This window comes from Elaeis guineensis, chromosome 11 (genome assembly GCF_000442705.2).
Source record: "Elaeis guineensis isolate ETL-2024a chromosome 11, EG11, whole genome shotgun sequence".
Classification (NCBI taxonomy): domain Eukaryota; kingdom Viridiplantae; phylum Streptophyta; class Magnoliopsida; order Arecales; family Arecaceae; genus Elaeis; species Elaeis guineensis.
In genome coordinates, this window is record NC_026003.2 from 6,594,273 (window position 1) to 6,611,283 (window position 17,011).

General features: G+C 34.2%; 1 protein-coding gene across 6 annotated transcripts in view; it reads left to right on the forward strand.

Annotated features, from left to right (window-relative positions):
- Positions 1-10,294: 10,294 nt before the first annotated feature.
- The window catches only part of LOC105053521 (dual specificity protein kinase YAK1 homolog), a 36,681-nt gene continuing 29,964 nt past the window's right edge, over positions 10,295-17,011 (forward strand). For all 6 annotated transcript variants that reach the window (XR_012135256.1, XR_833467.4, XR_012135257.1 and 3 more), the window contains exons 1-2: positions 10,295-10,897; positions 14,832-15,031. Coding sequence is in view for 1 of the 6 variants with exons in the window: in XM_010934723.4 (XP_010933025.2) it covers positions 10,703-10,897; positions 14,832-15,031 (395 nt within the window). In the remaining 5 variants the exon portion in view is untranslated. The remainder of the gene's footprint in view (positions 10,898-14,831; positions 15,032-17,011) is intronic.

The following is a 17,011-nucleotide window of genomic DNA, read 5'->3' on the forward strand; positions in this document are numbered from 1 at the left end:
TTTTATTCAAATAATTGGCTATAATATTTAAGTGATGCATCTTCATAAATTTAAAAATTTTTAATCAATACTTTATATATGTTATATTTTGTTTTTGCTCAAGTATTTTGTCATCATCAAAAAAAGAGAGATTGTTGCTCTATGAATTGATTTTGATGATTACAAAATATTTGAAGGGGTTACTAATGATTTGGGCTTGAAAAAAGATTTATTGTATTTCAGAGATAAAATCATAATTTTATTAAGTTCTGATTTGAAAGTCTCAAAAGTAAGAATAGAAGATTTATGATCTATTGGAGGTAATTTCATATTTTTTAAATATATATTTTGAGAGAAAATTAAGTTTAAAGAAAATGGTCGACTCCTAGGGTCGATCCCTTTCAAAAGGGATTGAACGGCATGTTATTTTTGGCTGGCACACCCAAAGGAGATGACCCTAGGGGTCGACCTCTGTTGTCTATGCAAGCCAAAGATACAGAATAGTGACTTTCTGTTCTGCGCCACAGAGGTCGACTCATAGGGTCGACCCCTGTGCGGGGGACGACCCTATGAGTCGACCCCTGCGATAAAAAATCTCCGTAATAGTTAGTTTTTCAACTCATTTTGGTCACATTTAATGCTCTCCAACGGCTCCAAACTTGTCCAGATTTCTGTACACCATCTATTGAAGATATAAAGGCACTTAAGGGAGGAAAAAAAGAAGAGATTGAAGCATTCATTTCAACCCTAAGCAAAAAGCCCTCTTCAAGCAAAGAAGCTTTCATTTCAAGTTCACCAACCCCTCAAGAGCTCATTCAAGTCTTCAACAACATTGAAAAAAATTAGAAAAGCTTTCTTTTTGTTGTGTAAAGTGTACTTAAAGTTTTATTTGCTCATTAAAGAAGCTAAACTTGTATTTCTTTGTCATTAACTCTTATATTCTATTTTTGTCTTGATTTTTAGTTTTAGAAGGATTCCAAAACTTGGAAAACTTGATCCAAACCTTGAATCAGATTGTAATGGATTGGTTTGTACCTGAAAAATAAGTGTTCTAGTTTGGGATAGCTAGAATTGGAGGTACCGACGTTGTATTCTTGTTGAATACATTTTAGTGGATTTAAATTCTCAAGTAGGAGCTTATGGAGTGGATGTAGGTGTAAGATTGACACCGAACCACTATAAACCTTGATTGTTTGTGGTGTGCTTACTTGTTCTCTATCTAAATTTTTTTATTTTCTTACATTCTTGCATCTCATTTCTACACTTTGCTTAAATCACTTACTACATAAAACTTGTCTATTATTACTTAATTCTTGTGGTTCTAAATTAACTTTAAAATTTCAAAAATTCAATTCACCCCCCTCCCTCTTGGGTTGCATAGCTGGGCAACAAATTAAATAAAGCTAACTAAGAGTTAAACAAATTTGGCAAGCAAAGCAACAACTAAAAGTATGTAAGATATGTAAAGCAATACAGAAGGAGGCACAACTCAAACACACAAAGATTTTATAGTGATTCAGTGCAACCTAGCATCTACATTCACTCTCCAAGTTTTCTTTGAAAATTTCACTATAATCTCTCTGATTATAGTACGTTTATTTTTTCAGACTCACAAACAAATCTAGTTGATTTTTCAAGATCACTGACTAAAATCTTACATCAATAGTTTTTCGGACTCACTATCAATCCAATTGGTTTTACGGGCTCACTAATTAAAATCTTACACTAATAGTTTTTATAAAAAATTTCATCCTTATGTACCAAAAAGAAAATCCATATAAAACGAAAGAAATCATCAATAATTACAAAGCCATATCATTTTCCACCTAAACTAGTAGTTCTAGTGGGTCCAAATAAATTCATATGTAATAATTCTAATGGCCTAGAAGTTGAACAATATTTTTAGATTCGAATGAGTCTTTTATTTGTTTACCTAGTTGGTATGCATCACAAATTCTATCTTTTTCAAAATTCAATTTAGGTATACCAGTAACCAATTCTTTTTTAATAAGTTTTGAAAGTGAATACATGCTAATATGTGCAAGCCTACGGTGCCAAAGCCAACTAGTGTCATTAATTTTGGCATTCAAGACTATCAGGCGTTGCATGTTTATCTTGGAAAGATCATTCAAATCTACCATATAAATATTACCATGTCTATGCCCAACAAATTTAATGCCTTCATCATTGGGACAGTTACTATGCATAATGAAGATTCAAAAATAACTTTGTACCCTTTGTCATAAAATTGACTAATACTTAATAGATTATGTTTCAAACCATCTACTAATAAAATATTTTTAATATACTTGGAGGAAGTGATACCAATGTTACCTATACTGATGATCTTTCCTTTGCTATTGTCTCCAAAGGTGACCATCTCTCCATCTTTTGCATCAAGTGTGATGAATTGAGATTCATCATTAGTTATGTGTCTTGAGCACCTACTATCAAGATATCATTTTCGATTTGTTCCTTGGGATGCAAGACACACCTATATACAAAAATCAAGTTTTGACTTTAGGTACCCAAATTTTCTTAGATTCTTTTTGGTTAGTCACAGTGATTCTTTTTGGAACCTATATTTTTTTTACATTAGAATTTTCAAATTTGCTAGAGAAATATGTATAGAATTTGTGTCTTATTTTACCATATTTAATGCAAGTAATATTTGAAAATTTATTGCTTGATGAGTTCACAAAGATGTTTTTCAAAAATTTTTGTTTCTTTGAAGGGTTGTATTCAAGATTGGTTTTATCATAAACGACTTTTTGATTATCAAGTATCATTTGAAGTATTTGAACTTAGAGTAAACTTTTCTATCATAGGTTTTAACTTAGTAATTTTATTTTTCAAGTTCAGATTTTCTGGTGTCAAGATCAATTTTTCATTTGAAATAATCTCATTTTCTTTTAGTAAAGATTGATTCTTTGATTTCAATTCTTTGTTCTTTACCCCTAACTTCTTTAGATCATCAACTAGATCATAAAATGCTTCTTGAAATTTTTTAAAAATAAAGTCATTAGGAGTTTCAGTATTTACCTCATTTTTATGTGCCATAAGATACAAGTTGGCTTGTTCATGTGAATCTTCTTCTTCGGAGTTTGACTCATCACTATTACTCCATGTAGCTACCATAACCTTTCTCTTGTACTTCTTGGGACCCTTCTTAAGTTGTGGACATTCGGACCAAAAGTATGTCGGCTTCTTACATTCATAACAAATAAGAGGCTGCTCCTTATCCTTCTCCTTGCTATGCTCTCCTTTTATAGGTGGCCTCTTCCTCATCTCTTATTTTTTTTTTCTTCAAAAATCTTTTAAACTTTCTAGTGATGAGGGCTATTTCTTCATTTTGCTCTTCATTTTCTATTTCATCGGATTCCTCATCGAGTTAAGCAGTAGATTTGAGAGCGATTGTTCTCTTCTTCTTGACATTTTCTTCTTGATGTTGTTTCATGCCTAGCTCATGTGTCATTAGCGATTCTAGAAGTTTCTCCAAGGATAAAACATTCAGATTTTTGGCTTCTTGGATTGCAGTCACTTTGACCTCCCAAGTCTTTGGTAAAGACTTAAGAATCTTTCTCACAAGATCACTGTTAGAATAAGACTTACCAAGACTTTTTAGACCATTAATAATATCCGTAAAATGAGTAAATATTTCAGTTCTTGATTCATCATGCTCCATTTTAAAGAGTTCATATTTGTGCACAAGCATATTAATTTTTGATTCCTTAACTTGATTAGTGCCTTCATGTGTTACTTCTAATCTATCCTATATTTTCAGCCGACATGCATGTTGAAATGTGATTAAATTCATTAGCATCTAAAGCACAATATAAAATATTCATGGCTTTAGTATTGAGTTAAGCCATTTTCTTGTCAATCTCATCCCATTCTCTTTCGAGTTTGGTTGATTATACACCATCAATTATCTTAGTGGACGTGTGTGGTCCATTAACTATGATACTCCACATATCATAGTCAAGTGCTTGAATAAAAATTTTCATTCGAGCTTTTCAATAGTGTAGTTTGATCCATTGAAAAGTGAAGGTCGGTTTGTGGACTGCCCCTCAGCTAGTGAAGCACCAACTTGAGTTGCCATAGATCTTTAGCTCTTTGATGGTTAAATCAAAGTAAGACTAGAGCATCGAGTTCTGATACCACTTGTTGTCCAACTATGCAACCTAAGAGGAGGGGTGAATTGGATTTTTAAAATTTTAAAGTTAATTTAGAACCACAAGGATTAAGTAATAATATGCAAGTTTTATATAGTAAGTGATTTAAGCAAAGTATAGAAATGAGATGCAAGAATGCAAGAAAATAAAAAAATTTAGATAGAGAGCAAGTAAGCACACCACAAACAATCAAAGTTTATAGTAGTTCGATGCCAACCTTGCATCTATATCTACTCCTCAAGCTTCTACTTGAGAATTTAAATCCACTAAAATGTATTCAACAAGAATACAACGTCGGTACCTCCGACTCTAGCTATTCCAAGCTAGAATACTTATTTTTCGGATACAAGCTAATCCAATACAATTCGATTCAAGATTCGGATCAACCTTTTCAATTTTTGAAATCCTTCCAAAACTAAAAATCAAGACAAAAACAGAGTATAAGAGTTAATGACAAAGAAATACAAGTTTAGCTCCTTTAATGAGCAAATAAAACTTTAAGTATACTTTACACAATAAGAAGGAAGCTTTTCTGATTTTTCTCAAGGTTGTTGAAGACTTGAATGAGCTCTTAAAGGGTTGGTGAACTTGAAATGAAAGTTTCTTTGCTTGAAGAGGGCTTTTTGCTTAGGGCTGAAATGAATGCTTCAATCTTTTCTTTTTTTCCCTCTCTTAAGTGCCTTTGTATCTTCAATAGATGGTGGAGAGAAATCTGGGCAAGTTTGGAGCCATTGGAGAGCATTAAATAAGCATTAAATGTGACCAAAATGAATTGAAAAAATAGCTGTTATGGAGAAAGTCACTATTCTATATCTTTGGCTTGCACAGACAAGACAACAGAGATCGACCTCTAGGATCGTCCCCTTTGGGTATGCCAGCCAAAAATAACGTGCCGTTCAGTCCCTTTTGATAGGGATCGACCTTAGGGGTCCATCCTTTTCTTTAAACTTGATTTTATTTCAAAATATATATCCAAAAAATATGAAATTACTTTCAATATATTACAAATCTTCTGTTTTTACTCTTGAGGCTTTCGAATCAGAACTTGATAAAATTATGATTTTACTCCTGAAATACAATAAATCTTTTTTCAAGCCAAAATCATTAATAACCCTCTCAAATATTTTGTAATCATCAAAATCAATTCATGGAGCAACATAATTCTTATTTAGCTTCATACATATTTGATTCTATTACATACACCATACGATCATATTAAGTTGAATTAAGTTAAGTAAAGCACATACATGTTTAGAGTGTAATTTGATTAAATTTTTTTAAGAACTCAATTTATTCTCCCCCCCTCCCCTCCCCCCTCTCCTTCTCTTCTTGGGTTGCTACCTCTGGGCAATAATTTTTGCAACGTAATATATTCAGTAAGAAGGAACAATCCAGTTGCTGCTCATTAGAAAATAGCAAGCATGTCAAGAAAAATTTTGATATTGTGCTATCAAAGAAACCCATGAAGAGTACTAATCATTTAACTAATTACGACTAGACTTAGCATCCAATGACTGACATGGTGCCAGAGTGATAAAGAATTGGCTTCCATTCCTGTTAGGACCAGTATTTGCCATTGACATGATACCTGCCCCTATGTGCTTCTAACTCGGGTTTTATCTCATCCTCAAACTTTGAGCTGCATAAATTTAACATAAGACCCTAATAAAAAAAAGGAAATGAAGCACATTCAATCTTCAACATAACACAATTAAGCTTCTTTCTATCTAATCAAACAAACTCCATAAAAAATAGAAATTTTAAACCCTAATTCCATTATTGTTTCATCAGGAAACAAACTAAATCACATCTTTTTATTCAGAAAAATCACAACGGATCAACATAGGCATTTATCACTTTGACCGACACACGCACGGAAACCCCCTTTTCGAGATCAAATATCGATACCTCTTCCATACATGTCTACCATTTCTTTTCGAGTTCCTATATAATAACCTTAATAACAATAGCACATAAACACTAAATTTTTTATTAAACTAACATCAATTAATAAGAAGGAATGTTACTGACCCGTTGATGGATTCACTGCCCCTTCCAGTGCCTGTTGGATCCCCACCCTGCACGGCGAAGCGAAAAAAGAAAAAAAAAAGAGGGAGATATTTTTTTTGGAGATCCACCAAAAAGAAAGCAACTGAGGGAGATTAGAGGGGTCTCTCCGGTTTCGGATGGGGTCCATTCCCATTAGGGCGCTCCAAGCCTCCTACCTAACTAAGACATCGGAAAAAAAAAGAAGAGAAAATATAGGAAAAAAATATCAGCGGAAACAAAAGAAAGGTAAAAAAAAAAATAGAAGGTTCGAGAAGGAGAGAAAGCAAAAATAGTAAAAAGAAAGAAAGATCTGTGGAAAGAAAAATACCGAAGAGATATTAGAGGGGGAAGCTCGATGCTGATGAGGATCGGAAGGAAAGTAATGATAAAGACCAACGACAAGTAGTAGCGAGCAAATCAGGGAACAAGTTGGCTTCTAGAAGGCCGATGCCTGAGATGATGGAGAGATAAGCAATGACGGAGACCGACGGAAGGTGGCGGCGAGGAGAGTGGGGAGGAGGCTGGGATTCATGAGGGTCCGGGATTGCTTGGGAGGGTTCTAGAGGGCTCGGGACGGGATCGAAGAAAAAAAGCCCACCGTGGAGTTGGGAGAGCACTGCAAAGCTTGGGAAGGTTTGAAGAAGGAAAAAAAAATTGCGAGAAAAAAAAAATCCTCCATGAAAAGTTGAGAAGCCCTGATGTCAACTTTAATATATTATATAGATGTACTTAGATGCTCTACTGTTAGTATAGATGAGTATACGTGCATTTATATTAACTAAGAAGATTATCGGTGTCCTAAGACCCTTATTATTCTCCTTTTATGAATATATTCTTATATTTAGATTTTTTATGATCTACCTATTAGTTTTAATAAAATTTTATAATTATGATTATAGGTTCTTACTTTTAAAAAATATTTATTGACATTACAATTTTTCATTAAATTTAATTTTTATGGATGTATCATTATTGTTAGTTTTCATTATTGAATTCTCCTCAAAATCCGGTTTATTTCTGGAATAGTATCCAATTCATGTCCTTTTTTGGATAGAAAATATAAATATTCTTCGCATTCGGTTCACATCCATACTTGTTTAGAACACATAAAGATATGCAAAATATTTGAATACACATCCTTATTAATTTAGAGCAAATATGATCTAATTTCTGCATCAAAGAAATATTTGAAGCTGATCTATATTTATAAAAAAAATAAATATAAATATGAATATACTTTCCATAATCCTTGTTTATGATTTAGTTTGCTTTAATAGTCTATGTACGCTCACACGCGAAGAGACCATCTAATCTGAGAAAAATTATTGCATGGATTAGGTTCAGTGGACCAATCCAGATACGGAGGCAATTTTATAGAAGGAGGGGTGACAATTAGATCAGATCGAGTTGGATATAGATCAGATCAATACAGATCATGTTAGAAAATTATTAATTCAAACCTAATCTATTTATTAAACGGATCAAAAATTCAGTCTTGAATTCAATCTATTTATTAAACAGGTAACTCGATCTAACTCATTTCTCGTTTATTAAATAAGTCAAATTAGATTAAACAGGTTAAATAGATTAAACAGATTAAACAGATTGGATTAAATAGATCAAAAATAGATTAATTAGATTTTAAACATGCCAAATAGATCTTCGATGAATTAAACAGATTAAATGGGTTAAACAAATTATTTGATTTAACCCCATCTAAATATTAAATTGATTAAATAAATTAGATATATAAAATTTAAATTTGATCCAATGTTAAATGGACCTATCTGATCCAAACCTATTTAGTCTAAATTTAAATCTGGATAACAGGCATCCCTTGTTTGTTTGCAGGAGGAAACTATTGCCCATACCACACCCAGGTCGACCGGCATCGATCTCAAAGCACGTGTACGGTGGATAACGTGCAAGCGGGAGTTCGTGAAATACAAGGGTTAACGTGGCGTGTTGTCCATCGTGGGCTTTGGCTAGCCCACTCGGGCGTGGTGCAGGCAATATTTTTTTTCATTTACTGTTGAGTTATATAAATATAGGAGGTAATACAATTGGATTTGTCCGTTGAATCTGGTCCGTCTCATAATTAGACAGAACTGCGAGGCATCACTACCATGTGCCAGCCCGTTACACTCTTGCGACCACTCGTGCGGAGCCCATATTAATCAGACGGTCCTCATCGTATCCAATTCTGCATTGGAGTACACCACGGCTCGGTGGTCTCTCGTGTTTTCGACAGCTATGCCGTGCTTAAATAAATTCGATCTCGATGCGATGATCCTGATTCTTCGGATTAGCCATCGACGCATTAATTTTCTTTTTTTCCTTATAGGGAAGAGAGTAATAATAATGATGATATTTCTGAGCACGAGTGAATCCGGAACAAATCCACCGTGGGACGCGTGGTGGAATGACTCCACCGTATGGTCAAGCTAACCCGTGCACCTCCATTGGCACTCACAACTCCACCTAATCTTTTGACCATTTTGAGTCCTGTCACGGTAGGGAGGAGGTGGGGTCAAAACTAAACGACGCTAATATCCACCATTGCATGTTGGCTTATTTTCTATTGTTGTAAAAATAATTATTATATTTATTTATTTCTTTTACTATGATTAGATATTATATGACATTAAATTATTAGTACTATAATAATTACTATTTTAATGAAGTATAAAAATAGTTAAAAACTTTAGTGTTATTTAATTAAAATAGTAAAAAAAAGAAAATGACTTGTTGCATGAGGTTTTTGAATTTATGGTATTTGAAAAAAAATAAGATGTATACAATCTTATCTTAAAGTATAGGTAAATTATCTTCATATTTCAAATAAAAAAAAAATTATTGATTAGAACTTATCTACCACCTGGACCATTTAATAAAAAAAGTAGCCATATCATCCATTTTGATTAAAAAAATCCAATAAAAATTGCCAGTAGAGTTTTGAATGAAAAAAAGTTTACCTTTATCCAAGCTTGGTTAAAAATATAAATGAAAAAAATTCATTATTAACCATGGTATGGATGATGTAGTTGCTTTTATTGGATTTAATCAATAATTTTTTTTAATCTAAATTACAATGAAAAATTTTTTCCATTGTGCCAGGACTCTTAAGATAGCAAATAATATAATTATATTGAAATAGAATAATAATAATCAACATTGAATGAAATTTCTCTAAAGATTAATTTTAATATAACAATAGTTTAATTTAAATTTTGTTGGACAATCCTGTCTGATGCATCAATTTTAAATTTTTATATATGTATCAATTTTGATATAATTTTTTCATGAATTTATATGCACTAATTTGACATTTTATATTATTGAAACATGCATACCTATTGCTTAAATAAAACATAAATAAACTATATTTAAAAGTTTATAATATTAAATTTATAAAAATAAAAATAAAAATAAAAATAAAAATTATGTTCAAATCAGTCTTGGTATTATTATTTCTATCTTGATAACCATGTAAAATCTCGGATTTAAAAGTTTATTGTTGATTTTTATGTATGCAAAGAGAAAAAAAAAATTTGTTATGGATTTATCTATACAAAAAAAAAAAAATTATGGTGGCATAATTGAGACCCAACAAGATGCCATTAATAAAATATATATATATATATAATAATATTTTATGAAAAAATATTAGAATATTACCAACTCAATTTTTCAAATGAATTTTGTATGCCATATGAAAACAATACCTCTTCACATTAAATTATGTTATTAATATATAATATTATTATATTTTTATAATTAAAATTTATTTATATAGATAGTTGAAAATATAAAGTGGTCTTGAGAATTTAAATAAATATTATTTTATTATTTATATATATATATTTTAAATTTAATTATATTTAAAAAAATTATTTTCATACGTCAGATTCGGTGCAAAGCGTGGGTCTCCAACCAGTTTACTCATTAATTATAACGGCAGTTTTGTAAAATCCTGGCGAGCTGAGAGCCTCCGAGCGGGGCCGGCGATACGGGTTCCAATGCTTGGTTTCTTTCTCGGTGGCAAGGCGTGGCTAAGTGACCCAGAAATATTTAATAAGCGGCCCCTTTGGCAAGAGAGAGGAGGACAAACGGAGGCGGACAAGGAACCCCAAGCCCAAGTCTCTTCCCGGCCTCCGATTCCCGGCCTCGTTCATCCCCCACCCCGCAAGAGGGCGAATCCATCCCCTCTCGTCCTTAAACCCTAGCCTTAATCCATCCCCTCCCCATCTCGAGTGTCTTTATCCTTCCATCTTCGAGCTCCGGATCTCCTCCATTGCCGCCGGATTTGCCGCTGCGATTGATCCGATGGTGCGGCAGGAACAGCACTGAGATGGGACTTGAATCTTCTGGCGGGATTCGGCGCCTGGATCAGACGGGGGGCATCGGTGCGGTGGCGATTGGCGGTCGGTTGCTTTGATAGGACCTCGTGGCGCGGTGATCGGATGGTGGTTGGTGGCTGATCGGGCGGCGACAGGGCGATGGAGGAGGGTGAGAGTAGCAAGGAGGATGGATCTCGTACGGGAGAGTCGGACGGGGCCGCGTCGGCCGATTCCGGCTGCTCGTCATCGTGGATGCCGAGTGGAGAGGCTTTCCGTCCTTATGTGTCATCGCCGCAGTCTTCTACCGGGGTATCGGTGAAACCTGGCACAGTACGGATCATCGTGAGGAGGCCTGTACGTTTTCAATTCCCGTCACTTCAGCTTTCTGAGCTTTGAAATTTATGGAAAAAAGAAAGAAGCTTTTCTGCATTCTGCTTCGTAATATGGTAATGTATTTCTGCGGATTTTCGGAATTGAGCTTCACGAGCTTCGAAAATTGATTTTGTCCAGCAAAAGGCCTATTATTTTCTTGAATTGACTAAAAAGAGAAGCTGAAGAAAAGACTTGTGCATGCATTGGCTGCAAGGAGGTCTTTTCATCTGTTTTTAGGTATAGGAATGAACGACCCTATCATTTGACTTATATCATTGCCACAAGACTTTGCTAGCGATGCGTTCTTGGTTTCTGGTCTGCTAGAGTGAGCTATAGTGGAGGAGGTAAGTGGCACCTTTGGATTTTTCAAGGTCTGTTTGTTACCCTGAAGGTCTAACAGACTAGAATGATAAATTTTCCTATTACTAGAGGTTTCTAAAGGCTATGGAACAGATCTGTAGAGTTACTTCTAGAATACTAAGGAGAACCAATACGAACATACTTGACACTAGTTAATCACCCCTCCAACCAAAATGAAAACACCAAAAGTTTACCCTTCCTATAAACCGCTGTAGATATAATCCTGTTCTATATTCTGCATTACCAATATGCATTGCAAGCATGATACTCAAAAGCTACAATTAATTGGTTCGTTGTAGGAACATTCTTCTCCATTCATTTGTGTGGGAAGGCAGCTCATCTATTAAAAGTAAGAACTCCATAAATTCTTTTGTATCATTACAAATCAAGCGATCTTAAGCCAACAACTTGGACGCTTTATTGCATCTATGTTGGCCATTATTGAACTTTTTGAATTATGTGTTATCCACTGTTAATGTGAATTCCAAAAAGTTTCCTGGATTCCTTTTTATTAACCTCTTACTTTCCATTCCAACCTCAAATCTGCCTCTGTGACCTCATCTGTACCACATTCCTCCTTTATATATGCATTTAAACTGTTGCTTGACAAGCTAAAGTGTTCAATATACATACCTTGATTGTTGTCTTATATTATTTTGCTATCACTATCATGTATCTTTCTATGACAACTATTCATCTGGCATGTATTCTGGAGTTTGTCCATATAGAACTAACTCATAAGAATGTCTTAAAGGTAGGCATGTTGAGATTTTGGCCTCCAACAACCATGGTTAGCACTCCATTCCAGTTAACTTTACTTCAGCTATGCATATATTATAATCTATTTTAGTTTTTTATTTCCATAAGTTTACTCTCACAAATATCAGAAATTAATGGCCATAACACATCTATTATATTTAGCACCCATTGACACAAAAAGACTCATAAATTAGAGAAATATTCTAGATACTCTTAAGAGTGAGAGGTCATCTGGTGCAAAGCCTCCTTGATCAACCTCCTTAGAGAACACTCTTAAGGCATGTTAAGTAACCTATTGTGGTTATTGCTTTTAATTGGTCTATAGTGATAGGTAGGTATTGTTACATTCCTTACTTTTACGAAGCATTGAAGCAACTTATTTGATAAATGAAATTTGAACTTGATAGCTACATATGTAAATATGTACATATATACCTGCACTACACACATATATATGCTGTTGCTAAGTGGAGTCTATATATATTATTGACTAGTTCCAAGTTTCTTTTCTTGCTTGTAAAGTTCTAAATAGAAGTGTAGAAAATATGCATCAACGAATAAGTAAGAAAATATATAGAATCTCCTATGCTCAATCCTAGTAATTACCATCCATATATGCAAATTTAATCAGGCTAGAACCTGCACAATCCAGGAAACTGATTTGATTGTATTTTTAACTTAAAGTTTCTTATATCTGAAAATAAACTTATATAAAAGGAGATCAAACCACAGCTAATGTCCATGAAAAATATGGAGTGAATCTCACCCTTCCCCTTTCATCTCTTCAAGTCCTGATGGACCATGTATACCATGGAACCCTGGATGGCCTATAGGCAATATGGTTAACAACAAGTCGATTTGGGTGTCTTGAGCATTAAGATTATTCATTACATCATTGTTATGCATGATTTATGATTATGTAAGACATAAACAATTATTTCTAATCCAATGATGGATGCTATCTCTTTGTATACAAAGGAGGTGCAATTGAGGAGGTTAAGGGTATGCTTTCCCTCTTAGCAATTGGAAATGAGATGCATGAGGAGACCTCCAGCCCATGGCACCATCATTCCTGGTTGAGATTGGGACTCAGTCATAAATTGTAGAGGTGGTTAAATTGGACAGGATTGTAAATTGGATAATAGATTGCAAGCTTTCTTCCTTTTTCCTTAAAAATTTTTCAAATATAGAGGAATACAAAAATTGAAAAGAGAGTCAACTATAGAGTAGATAAAAAGCCACCCCTTATAAGAAATATAGTTCCCACCATCTTAAGCTCATATATACATAGGCGGAACTAGAATTTAACCCTAGGGGTGCCAAGAGAAGCTTTACATCAATAATGGCTGTGCTACACTATACAAATCATGGATTCAAGTGCTCTAGTGCACATAAGAATAGTCTTTATTGCTCGTACAAACCTTACAATGGTAACTAGGAAACCATTGAAGTGGTCCAAGACAAAAATAGAAGAACAGAGTTGCAATTACACATGCTTCAATGAATAGGAATATCAATGAAGAGTGAGGTTTTTGGCATCGATAGAACTGTGAAGGCATGGCACAACCCAGGGCTTAGTGTTGTTAACAATCGAGGGCTCAGCATTCTTGACATTATTGTGCATACAATTTCAAGCATTTTAAAGATGGATCACCTATATAGGTAGAAAACCAAAGCTGATTTTTGGTGTCTATCATGAGATGATTGATATACCCATCTATGGAATGAAAAGAGAAAAGACTTGTTTGAGATATGGAAGCATAAATGAAGAAAGATTACAAGAAAATAAACTTGTGATACTTATTAAGTTGGTTGATGATACAAAATGGCTCTGACACACCTAGACTAGTTCGTCCATAGGTCAGGGAGAACCATTGACCATATGAAATTAAGAGAAAAAAAGGATGAATGTGCACAGATGTTGATGAGTTAGAGAGGATGGGATCTATTGCTAGGGGCCCATTCTTCCATAGCAAATTGAATTATTCAATTTTTTGATGCATGAAGAGCAATTTCTAGTTTATGGGGCCCACTTTGTATGTGTACTCTAGTTTTAGGGGGGCTGTGTCGAGGGAGAAAGAATTACAATGGGTTCCAAGATGGTTAAGTTAGCAGGGTTAAGAGGGAAATTTAAGCTTATAGGGGTGTCATTGGCTCTCCAAGCCTTTACTTGGCCCTGCCCTTGCATATATATCCATATAACATGCCTCCATAACTGGTTGTTCAAGAGTTTTATGCATTACCTATTAACTCAATTATTCTAGATTGTTGTAGAATAAAAACAAGGATACAATTTTAAATATGGTCATAAAGTGTATGCTATGACCTTTACTTCAATAAACTTTTCACATAAAAAAAATCCTGAATTATCATCTTCTCAGCTGTATACCCTTTTGTATAGCCTCAAAGGACCACCATTTCTAGCCCTACTTGGACTCCCTAATATAGAAATAAAACTCAGACAACAGCCAACTGAAACTAATTAATTAAGGAACCAAAATAACCCTCATATCCCTTGGATCCTGTCTGTGCAATTACACTCATGATACTGTAGCATGGATAGTATCTGTGAACAATACATCAGTTTTTCTTGACCCCAAAAGAAATTAACTAAAAAAAAATACTGAAAACAATGAATAATGAATGGAGATAAAATAGATGTTGATGCATCATTATAGAACAGTTTTTTTTGCATATTATTTCATTCCTACAGTTGTACAACATAACTAATGTTTGTTGGATGGAAATTTTGAAAGAATATGGATTTATGAAGTGACTGGCAATTTTACTTGTGCAGCTGGTGGCAAGGGTAACCAAAGACATACTTGAAACTTTCCAAATATGTAGCCCAAATTTTAAGTATTCGGAGGCGCTGAACCCAAAGCGATTCCTTACCAATCCATCAGTTGGAGTAAAGAATGATGGCCATGATAATGCAGATTCAAACCTCATCTTATATGTGAATTTTGTGTTGGTCAATATGGTGTCAAAACAAAGGTTTGGTTCCAAAACTGAATTAATATTTTGTTACATGCTTTTGCTCCTTATCATTAAAGTTCACATGTGGAGTGCTTGCTGCTTATGCTTACATCTCATCTTCATTTTCATCAAAATCTGCTTTCTGGCATGTACTGGAGGAAATGTCAATGATGTCTGTAAGCAAGATGATGGCAAAATGCAACTTATTGGATGTGGGCATAGAAAGGTCTAGCGCTTTAAATGGTCTAATAAACTTAAATAATGGAGTATCTTGCATAATAAACTAAATTAAAAGGAAGACAACAAGCTGTTAAAAGAACATTTAGGTACCATACATGATGGCTTTGGAAGAGGGAATAGGAGACACCTTAAGAGTTAGGGACAATGATGGTATTGTCACTTGTATTAAAGATGAGATATTGGAGAATCTCTATGAGAAATGCGGGGACTAAAACCTAGAGAACTACTATCAGAATCTTGTTGAAGCATGACTTTGATTGATTTAGGAAAAGTCTGTCCTTCCTCATGGGGAACTGTGTTTCATGTGGAGTTAGGAGTTTTCTAGTGATACAGAGATGCTAGATTCAAATGCAAAAGTTTTTTAGTGCATATCACCCAATTATTTGACAAATTTAATCCTTAATGATGAGTTTCAGAAAGTGGTTAACAATATTGAAGGCTTATTTTATTATTACACATTTTTCTGAGGAGAATGGCTGGAGGTCATAGATGAAGCATGCAAGATGGTAAATTGTTCCAAGTACTGTTCTTTGATAACTGCATAATTGCATATTTTGTTGAAATTGTAACAGGTTCCTTACAGATTTCGGTATGTGGAGTCTACCATAGTCATGGATTTGTTGATATCTGTGCTAGTAATTTGGATCAAATTTCAACTTTGCTTCTGATTTTAATGAGTATCAATTTAAAACCAGAAATGACTTTCTTAGTCATACTAATATCAACTACCAGGTGTTTGTATTTTGGATACATGACTGAACACTACAAACTCTGGCTGACAACTGAAAACCTTCAAAGGATGCTCCTATTCCATGCGTGTTTCTTAGCTCTTGAATCTTTTTGCTAAGCCTTCTAAAGAGAGTCACTTTTTTTTTGTGTGTGTTTGTGTGCGTTGGTTTTTTTCTTGAGGGTTCATCTAATTCATATGAGCAATTCAGAAAGGCAGACTTTTAACATTACTGTCACAAAGATCAGACCATTAAGGAATGCAGAACCCAAATCAAAGCTCATGACTATCAAGACGTTAGTGACCTTCTGATTGGTTCTTTTTTATGCTGATATTGATATAGCTATCAGGGTTGAGGTTGGTGACTAAATTTAGGCCCACTGTTTCAGTGGATTAGAGGTTATTGAATTCATTTCTAAGAAAGATTATTCTTGCTCAAGATTCGCCATCTTGGTACCGGACCCTGTATTGCTGCCATGATAGTATAATATCCATATCTCAATATAAGAGTCAGTTTGGCATATTGTGATTTGGTACACCCTCCATACCAAGTCTCAGTTGGGGACAAGTATAGTACAATATGTCCATTATGGGCATATGCACCAGTACAATGAACCTTGCCCATGCTGATTGGAGTCCGCTTTTTTCTTTTATTTAAAGTGATACCAAAGAAGGTGCATTTTAAGGAAAATTGGGTATGTTAGTTCTGACATTAGATGAAGTTTAGAAAGGCATGGTCATAGAATTTTGAAAATTTATAGAGGAAGTCAGTAGCAAGAAATGTTAAATTCTTGAATTTGATCCCTACTTTCATTTGGTTATTTTTGCATAGAGGGTATAAACTCTTTTTTCTTTTAATATATATTTCTGACCGAAAAAACTCAGACTGCGTGCATCATATCCTTTTTTAATTTGTGTTTCCTTGCTTGGATTTCTCTTCATCTTCTCTTCTTTTACTTGTGCACTGCCTGGCACCTTCAAGTACTTACCGATTTATTTTTGGTGCCAATATGTCGATCTTGGTACTTGCA